General features: G+C 47.5%; 1 protein-coding gene across 2 annotated transcripts in view; it reads right to left on the bottom strand.

The window, feature by feature from the left end:
• Window positions 1-8,767: 8,767 nt before the first annotated feature.
• NMNAT1 (nicotinamide nucleotide adenylyltransferase 1) overlaps window positions 8,768-10,186 on the bottom strand; it is a 46,149-nt gene continuing 44,730 nt past the window's right edge. For both annotated transcript variants that reach the window (XM_025404454.1, XM_025404445.1), the window contains exon 5: window positions 8,768-9,729. In XM_025404454.1, the coding sequence (XP_025260239.1) occupies window positions 9,329-9,729 (401 nt within the window). In that variant the 3' untranslated portion in view covers window positions 8,768-9,328. The remainder of the gene's footprint in view (window positions 9,730-10,186) is intronic.

The raw sequence follows: 10,186 nt of genomic DNA, 5'->3' as shown, positions 1-10,186 counted from the left end.
TTGATTCTTGTAACAATAAGGCATTGATTCCAGGCTTGTTGTGGTGGCTCATGCCTGTAATCCCAGCACTTTGGGAGGCTGAAGGTCACTTGAGGTCAAGAGTTCGAGATCAGTCTGGTCAACAGGGTGAAATCCCGTCTCTACTAAAACCACAAAAATTAGCCAGGCGTGTAATCCCAGCTACTGGGGAGGCTGAGGCAGGAGAATTGCTTAAACCCGGGAGGCAGAGGTTGCAGTGAGCCGAGATCACGCCATTGCACTCCAGCCTGGGTAAAGAAGCAAGACTCCATCTTAAAAAAAAAAAAAAAAAAAAAAAAAAAAATTCCAGATGACTAAGAGAACAGGATATACAGAAATCTTACTTCCTATTCTTAAAATCTTATTGTTCAAAAAACTTGGCCTGAAAATGAAAATCACAGAAAAACTAATAATAAGTTTTAACCTTCGTGCTGGTTGTTGTGGCTTCTGGCCAGCTTGAGCAAGGGTCATCTATTATGGACAGAATTGAATTTCAGTTGAAGTAGACATAGACTCCATTTGCCATAGGATAAGGACTAATTTTTATCCTTTACAATTCTAATCTCTTTCCAGACAGGACTCAAGGTTACCTCTGGAAGGAGAGGAAGAATTTACTTGGCCAAATTTGAGCCCTCTCTTTCCTTCTGTTTGGTGCTGGCAAAGTAAACCAGAAGATTACAGCCAAGACTGAGGTCCTGAACCCGTGTACAAGCACTGTTCCTCCTAGACAGCAATGGATGGGGATTGCTGAGGGGCCCTTTATCCTGGAACCTCTCTTCTGTTGCTTGATGGAGTCTGATGCTGGTTCAGCAAAGACTGGCATGGACCTTATGGTGGACTCCACACCATCCATACCTCCCCTCCCTACCACAAGAAAGCAGTGCCATTAGGGAGTCTGGTCCAGCTCCTGAAGGTAGACCTGGATTAGTGTCAGGCTAAACCAATCCCGGAAACCCTATTAGCTTTGCCAGTGATCGGCTTTAGGGAGAATCAGGTTTAAATGACTGAATCAGCCAGTGAGATGCGATGAGGAGTTTGGAAGGGAACAGAGCCATGGGGAGCCATGGGGAGCCATGGGGAGTCACTCCTAACATGAACAAGGAAGCCTGGCTACTGGTGACTCTCCTATAACTCAAGCGCACTAGATTTAAGACACTGTGACTAGAAGAGTAGAGGGATGGAAAGAACCCAGGTCCCCGAGGACAGTGTTGATTTACTGCATCTACAAACCTTCAATTCTGCCCTATGTCTGTACTTCTGAGTATAAATGTCTGTGTTTAAACCACTTTGAGTTGAGCTCCCTGCTACTTGCAATGAAAAAAATTCTGATACATTTTGAAGCAGGATAGGTCCCTGACCCCTTCATTGGCAGGAACTGGAAGGCAGGGGCGCTGGAACCAACCAGCCGCTTTGGTGCTGGCAGGGGCCATTCTACTCACTTGGACCTGCTGTGCTCCACTTCTTATGGGAGGGGGAACACACAGGTCAGTGGGTGCAGGAGCCGGGGTGAGTGCTTTTGGGCACCTGCAGGAGCAAAACTGTGTGTGGGCCCCGCAGCAGCATCTGGTGAGGGTGCCTGCAACCCCCGAAGCCCCAGAAGGGGTGTTACAATGCCCTTTTAGCTTTGCTGTCCGCAGACGGCTTAAGTATTAACAGCTCAGTGGAGGGTCAGTGTGACAGCCTTGTGCACCCGCACTTGTGGTACCCGAGTTCTTGTCCAGCGTCCAGGAGGAATGAGGTAGCACGAATGAATTGAAGATGGTAAATGCATGGAAATGTATTGCCAATGAAAGTGGCTCTCAGTGGGAAGAGGAGCTGAAAAGAGGATGGAGCAGGAAGGTAATATTCCCCTGAAGTCCAGCCATCCCTGGCTGGACTCCTCTTCAAAGCTACACCATGAAGCTGTCCCTCTGAAGTCAAGCCACTTCTTTCTGCCCTCCAACCATAGTCTCCAACATACAGCTGCTTCTCCTCTCTCTGCTGACTGAGCTCGGGTTTGTTTTGTTTTGTTTTTGTTTTTTTTGAGACTGAGTCTTGCTCTATCACCTAGGCTGGAGTGCAGTCGCGTGATCTCGGCTCAGTGCAACCTCTGCCTCCTGCGTTCAAGTGATTCTCGTGCCTCAGCCTCCTGAGTAGCTGGGATTACAGGCACCCGCCACCATGTCCAGCTAATTTTTGTATTTTTAGTATAGGTGAGGTTTCGTCATGTCGGCCAGGCTGGTCTTGAACTCCTGACCTCAAGTGATCTGCCGCCTTGGCCTCCAAAAGTGCTAGGGTTACAGGCTACTGCGCCCAGCTGAGCCTGGGGTTTTCTTTCTTTTTTTTTTTTTGAGACGGAATCTCGCTCTGTCGCCCAGGCTGGAGTGCAGTGGCCGGATCTCGGCTCACTGCAAGCTCCGCCTCCCGGGTTCACGCCATTCTCCTGCCTCAGCCTCCCGAGTAGCTGGGACTACAGGCGCCCGCCACCCCGCCCGGCTAGTTTTTTTTTTTTGTATTTTTTAGTAGAGACGGGGTTTCACCGTGTTAGCCAGGATGGTCTCGATCTCCTGACCTCATGATCTGCCCGTCTTGGCCTCCCAAAGTGCTGGGATTACAGGCTTGAGCCACCGCGCACGGCCGGAAAAGGCAACTTTCTTTTTTTTTTTTTTTTTTTTTTTGAGACGGAGTCTTGCGCTGTGTCACCCAGGCTGGAGTGCAGTGGCGCGATCTCGGCTCACTGCAAGCTCCGCCTCCCAGGTTCACGCCATTCTCCTGCCTCAGCCTCCGAGTAGCTGGGACTACAGGCGCCCGCCACCACGCCCGGCTAGTTTTTTGTATTTTTAGTAGAGACGGGGTTTCACCATGTTAGCCAGGATGGTCTCGATCTCCTGACCTCGTGATCCGTCCGTCTCGGCCTCCCAAAGTGCTGGGATTACAGGCTTGAGCCACCGCGCCCGGCAAGGCAACTTTCAAGAGGGTAAACAGGGATGTAAATGCTCTCTTTGGGCCATAGTATCAGGCTTTTCGGCTCCAGGTGGGGAGCCCTCACTGGGGACCCACCCTCTTCTGCTCAGAATTTCTCTGCCTCCTTTCCCTATCAATATAATAAATAAAATCAAGGTACTTTTGGCTGGGCACAGTGGCTCATGCCTGTAATACCAGCACTTTGAGGGGCAGAGATGGGGGGATCACTTGAGGCCAGGAGTTTGAGACCAGCATGACCAACATGACAAAACCCCATCCCTACTAAAAATACAAAAATTAGCTGGGTGTGGTGGTGCATGCCTGTGATCCCAGCTACTCAGGAGGCTGAGGCACGAGATCACTTGAACCCGAGACTGCCTCAAAAAAAAAAAAAAAAAAATCAAGTTACTTTTTTTTTTTTTTTTGAGATGGAGTCTCGCTCTGTCACCCAGGCTGGAGTGCAGTGGCACGATCTTGGCTCACTGTAACCTCTGCCTCCCCAGGTTCAAGCAATTCTCCTGCCTCAGATTCCTGAATAGCTAGGACCACAAGCGCCTGCCACCACACCTGGCTAATTTTTTTGTACTTTTATTAGAGACAGGGTTTCACCATGTTGTCCAGGCTGGTGTTGAACTCCTGACCTTAGGTGATCCACATGCCTTGGCCTCCCAAAGTGCTGGGATTACAGGCATGAGCCACCACACCCGGCCAAGGTACCCTTTCTTCTTAAGCAACTTTCTTATGATTACTTATCTATTTGAGAGCAAAATTATGGTTCAGTTTTGAACATGCTTAAGTTGCTGAAGATACAAATGTTAAATAAAATACTACTTTGGTTGGGTGTAATAGCTCATGCCTGTAATCCCTGCACTGTGGGAGGCCAAGGCAGGTGGATCATTTGAGGTCAGGAGTTTGAGATCAGCCGGGCCAACATGGAGAAACCCTGGCTCTACTAAAAATACGAAAGTTAGCCGGGCAAGGTGGCATGCGCCTGTAATCCCAGCTACTCGGGAAGCTCAGGCAGGAGAATTTCTTGAACCCGAGAGGCGGAGGTTGCAGTGAGCTGAGATTGCGCCACTGCACTCCAGCCTGCGTGACAGAGCGAGACTGTCTCCAAAAAAAAAAAAAAAACCAAACCCAGTGGGAAATAAGTAAATACAAATTTTGAAAATCACTTTATGAATACTGTTATCTCAACAAGAGTGTGGCTGGAGACTGGAGACTTGGGCCTTCTGCTTTGGTGACATTGATACTTTTAGCTGTGCTATTTCATTTTTTTGAAACAGGGTCTCAGTTGCACAGGCTGGAGTGCAGTGGGGCAATCACAGCTCACTACAGCCTCCATATCCCAGGCTCAAGCAATCTTCTCCCCTCCACCTCCCAAGCAGCTGGGACTACATGCACAAGCCACCATGCCTGGCCTTTTTATTTACTTTACTTTACTTTACTGTACTTTACTTTACTTTATTTTTTGAGACGGAGTCTTGCTTTGTCGCCCAGGCTGGCTGGAGTGCAGTGGCACAATCTCGGCTCACTGCAAGCTCCACCTTCTGGGTTCACGTCATTCTCCTGCCTCAACTTCCCAAGTAGCTGGGACTACAGGCGCCCACCACCATGCCCAGCTAATTTTTTGTAATTTTAGTAGAGACAGGGTTTCACCATGTTAGCCAGGATGGTCTCGATCTCCTGACCTCATGATCCACTCGCCTCGGCCTCCCAACGTGCTGGGATTACAGGCGTGAGCCACCGCACCAGACACAGTACACTTGTTTTGTTTTTGTTTGTTTGTTGAGAGGGAGTTTTTGCTCTTGTTGCCCAGGCTGTATGCAGTGTCATGATTGTGGCTCACTGCAACCTCTGCCTCCTGGGTTCAAGCAATTCTCCTGCCTTAGACTCCCAAGTAGCTGGAATTACAGGTGTCTGCCACCATGCCTGTATAATTTTTTGTATTTTTAGTAGAGACGGGGTTTCACCATGTTGGCCAGGCTGGTCTTGAACTCCTGACCTCAGGTGATCCACCCACCTCGGCCTCCCAAAATGCTGGTATTACAGGTATGAGCCACCGCGCCCGGCCCGAGCCACCATGCCCAGCCTTGTTTTGTTTTTTGAGACAGGGTCTGGCTCTGTCACCCAGGCTGGAGTGCAATGGTGCAATCTCAGCTCACTGTAACCTCTGCCTCCTGTGCTCAAACCATCCTCTCACCTCAGCCTCCTGAGTAGCTGGGACTATAGGCACATACTACCACACCCAGCTAATTTTTGTATTTTTGGTAGAGACAGGGTTTTGCCATGTTGCCCAGGCTACTCTCGAATTCCTGGGCTCAAACAATCTGCTGCCTCTGATTCCCAAATTTCTGAGATTACAGGCATGAGCCACTGTGCCCAGCCAGTATATGTTGGTTTTTTTTTTTTTTTTTTTCCTCTAAAGATAGGGTCTTGCTATGTTACCCAGACTGTTCTCGAACTCCTGGGCTCAAGCAATCCTTCCACCTTGGCCTTCCAAAGTGCTGGGAGTACAGATGTGAGTCACCAAGCCTGGTTAAGTCACCACGCCCAGCGCTAGCCAATATACTTGTTTTAAGGTACAAATTGGACTCTAGCATTCCTCACACTGAAGTATTTATGGGTAAAATTACACATCTGGGATTTGCTTTAAAAGACTCCAGCAAAACAGAACAAGTGTAGATGAAGATTGGCAAAATGGTATGCTTGAAGTTCATGACAGGTACGTAGGGGCTCATTATACTATTATCACTAATTTCGTGTGTTTGCTATTTTCCCTAATGTTTTACAATGTAATTGTCAGGTTATCCATTGTTTTGGAAAAATGTATTGGGCAGCTTCACTTAATTTGGGAAACACTGCCCACGGCAAGTCATTTAGACTTGGTAACACACGTGAGGGAGAAACGGATCTGAATTCCAGTTCTGACACTGAGGTGACAGTTTCATTAAAGGACAGCAAGGGGACAGCGATCATCCCTGCAGAGTCAAAACAGAGAATAATGGGACCAGGCACCACTATGACAGGTCAAAAACCCCATCTGGGCAGAGCGTGGTGGCTCACACCTGTAACTCCAGCACTTTGGGAGGCCGAGGTGGGTGGATCATTTGAGGCCAGGAGTTTGAGACCAGCGTGGCCATCACGGTGAAACCATGTCTCTACCGAAAATACAAAGATTAGCCAGGCGTGGTGACACATGCCTATAATCCCAGCTCCTTGGGAGGCTGAGGCAGGAGAATTGCTTGAACCCAGGAGGCAGAGGTTGCAGTGAGCCAAGATCACACCACTGCATTCCAGCCTGGGTGAAACAGCAAAACTGTCTCAGAGGCACGCACACACACACACGTTAATTATGGCCCATATCACCTTCTCCCTCGGATTCCACTCTTCTAGTTCCAAGGAATTGCTAACACTGGGCAAGTTCAGCCTAGTCCTTCTGTGAGGACAAAAGACGTCGGACTCATCTCCATGAGACTACCACAAACTGTAGTTGAAAGCTTTATTTGTTTTCACTTAGGGTAAATGAAAAATTTCAAGATTTGGCTACAACTTCATTATTCGAAAAGTAATATTTTACAGAAAGAGAGGTTGGGGTACTGGTTCTGAAGACAAAGCTTAGATTCAAGCCCAGCTTCACTATTTATACCAGTCCCCTGATTTTGCCGTTTCCTTATGATATAAGGCACTCAGGAGCACAAACCAAGCACACAGTAGGTGTTCAGTAAGTGCTGGCGTGATGAAGTTCAAACAGCAACACTGGTAAACTAAGTTCGGATTTCAGAGGTGGAGACTGTGTATGCAGCCTCACAGCTGAGTGGATGCCGTGGTGAAATGTTTAGATCACAGGCCTTTGAGAAGAATTATGAGGATGTTAGAGGAATGGACCTCCTGTGGCACCCAGACATAAACATTAAAGGAGGCTATTTCATCATACAACAACTTCCGGATTTCTAGAAAAGTGAAAAGAGAGGTTTGGGTAAGGAAGATGAAAGCCTTCCCACCACCCTGCATGCTGACCTAGGGCATCCTTCCTTCTACTCTGTTGTTAGATCCTCACGATGGCCAAAAAAAAAAGCATTCCTTTTTTTATTTTATTTTTTATTATTATTATACTTTAAGTTCTAGGGTACATGTACATAACGTGCAAAAAAAAAGCATTCTTTAACCTAAACCATCCCCATGGCTCAATCTCTACCCCTTCATCACCAAGGAAAAGCCACTTCTCTTACTTGAAAGATCTGCTGTTCACATAGGCAAACACTACCACAAAGGCTCTCCATCATCCGAATGAAGACACCAATCAAGGACTTTTACCGCAGCTTTGTTTGCCGCATTCAAATTACACACTGTAAGGGGTAAAGGGTACAATACATAAAACCCCCAGCATCAAACAAGCCAAACAAAACACCAGCATCACACATTTCCTCTAAATTCACAGTACAAAAGCAAATTATGGAAATGATGCAAGAGGGAATAAACAATGGCATATTTTTTTCACATCAGTCATTAATATTTATTCCCCTGTGAAATTCATTGTTCTAACTTCCATTATTCAACGTGGAAGTTCTGTCCTTGAGGACACCTAAAATTATGCTATTATATGGCAGCATCAACGGTATCCTTGGCGTTGGGAGAAAAAGCCAAGCTTGCTCTCTATACAAAGCTTGTTCTTTGTACAAAGTTGTTGCTCCATAAATAGTGCAACAATAGGATCAGGCTGAGTGCAGTGGCTCACGCCTGTAATCCCAGCACTTTGGGAGGCCAAGGTGGGCAGATCACCTGAGGTCAGGAGTTCAAGCTTAGCCTGTCTAACACGGCAAAGCCCCATCTCTACTAAAAATACAAAATTAGCTGGACATGGTAGTGGGCCCCTGTAATCCCAGCTACTTGGGAGGCTGAGGCAGGAGAATTGCTTGAACCCGGGAGGCAGAGGTTGCAGTGAGCCAAGATGGTGCCACTGCACTCCAGCCTCACAGAGTGAGATTCCATCTCAGAAACAAAAAACAATAGGATCATTGCACCCTTACCAGGGCTCCTGCAAGGGTCCCCACAAGCCTTGTCCAGTGAGGTCCTGAGGTCAGTACAGTCACAGCTGAGCAGGGCACAGGCACTTCTAAGTAGGAAGGCACGACAGCACGAGAGAAGTTTCCAGCATTGGAACCTTTCTGCAGTTTACATGACACTTCAGATGAACGAGGTATAGTTTCCCAGAGGAAGTCCAAATTCAGTTCTGATAGCTTCATCTTGCTCTGTCATGACTTTTCAGGGCTCCTTCAACTCTTAAACTCCAAGAAGCTAAGGAGAAAATGACCCTCATCTGCAGGATTTGAGGCTCCAGCCTTTCACTGACTTGGCAGATGGATCCTGAAACCTGCTCGCTGTCAGGCTTTTTTTTTTTTTTTTTTTTTTTTTTTTTAAGATGGAGTCTCGCTCTGTCACCCAGGCTGGAGTGCAATGGCACGATCTTTGCTCACTGCAACATTCTGCCTCCCAGGTTCAAGCAATTCTCCTGCCTCAGCCTCCCTAGTAGCTGGGATTACAGGGGCCCACCACGATGCTCAGCTAATTTTTTGTATTCTAAGTAGAGATGCGGTTTCACCATATTGGCCAGGCTAATCTTGAACTCTTGACCTCACGTAATCCACCTGCTTGGGCCTCCCCAAGTGCTGGGATTACAGGTGTGAGCCACCATACTCAGCCTTTTTTTTTTTTGAGATGGAGTTTTGCTCTTTTGCCCAGGCTGAAGTACAGTGGCATGACCTTGGCTCACTGGAACCTTTGCCTCCCGGGTTCAAGTGATTCTCCTGCCTCAGCCTCCCAAGTAGCTGGGATTACAGTCATGCGGCACCATGCCCAGCTAATTTTTTGTATTTTTAGTAGAGACTCCATCTCAAAAACAAACAAACAAACAAAAACATATTTTAATTTACCATTGATTTTTACTACTTTTTTTTTTTTTGAGACGGAGTCTTGCTCTGTCACCAGGCTGGAGTGCAGTGGTGCAATCTCAGCTCACTGCAAACTCCACCAACTGGGGTCAAGCGATTCTCCTGCCTCAGCCTCCCAAGTAGCTGGGACTACAGGCACATGCCACCACACACAGCTAATTTTTGTATTTTTAGTAGAGATGCGGTTTCACCATATTGTGGCCAGGATGGTCTCTATCTCTTGACCCTGTGATCCACCCGCCTCGGCCTCCCAAACTGCTGGGATTACAGGCGTTAGCCACTGCGCCCAGATGATTTTTACTAAACTTTTAAGCTTTAGTTTAGGCAACAGATCACAACTTCTTTCCCCAGTTAGTAACACCCAGATCGTTTCCGATCCCCAAATGGGAAGTACAAAATATCATGCTGTAGAATTCCTATGTCTTAGCTTCTGCAGTGTTTCTCTGCAAAGGGGCCAGGATGACCCCAGCATTCCTGTCTTCACTCTCAGAGCTGTACAAATTATGCTTTTCAATGTATTCTTGGACAAGATCTGGTACTAAGTAGCGAATGCTCTGGCCCCTTCTGAGGGCTCTCCGGATTTTTGTGGATGAGATGTCATTACTGATCCATTCATTCACCACGTGAATGTTGCTCCGGTGTTTCCACAGCACATCCGATTCATAGATAAATTTCTGAGCATCATTTCCAGCCCGAGTAACACATATGAGCCCATAGTTGGCCACGATTTGGGTAATGTCTTCACTCTTCCACAAATTGGGAACAGCAAAGGACTCCAATAAATCTGCCCCACACAGCAGCTTGACCTTTGGCACCGCTGGGAAGAATAAAACAGAGCTTTGGGGTATGATTTTTCTTCCCCTCTACCTCCTCCAAGTGGAAAGGGGTTTACTTTTCTAATAACCCACTGTATCAAAATGAAGGTATGTACGTGCTTTTCAAGAATGAGGGTTCAGGCCGAGTGTGGTGGCTCACGCCTGTAATCCCAGCACTCTGGGAGGCCGAGGCGGGTGGATCACTTGAGGTCAGGAGTTTGAGACCAGCCTGACCAACATGGTGAAATACCGTCTCTACTAAAAATACAAAATTAGCCAGGGGTGGTGGCGCATGCTTGTAACCCCAGATACTCGGGAGGCTGAGGCAGGAGAATCGCTTGAACTCAGGAGGCACAGGTTGCAGTGAGCCAAGATCATGCCATTGCACTCCAGCCTGGGCAACAAGAGCAAAACTCCGTCTCAAAAAAAAAAAAAGAATGGGCCGGGCGCGGTGGCTCA

Source organism: Theropithecus gelada, chromosome 1 (genome assembly GCF_003255815.1).
Source record: "Theropithecus gelada isolate Dixy chromosome 1, Tgel_1.0, whole genome shotgun sequence".
NCBI lineage: Eukaryota > Metazoa > Chordata > Mammalia > Primates > Cercopithecidae > Theropithecus > Theropithecus gelada.
Note: the sequence above shows the minus strand (reverse complement) of the source record. Positions and strands in the feature narration are given on the sequence as shown.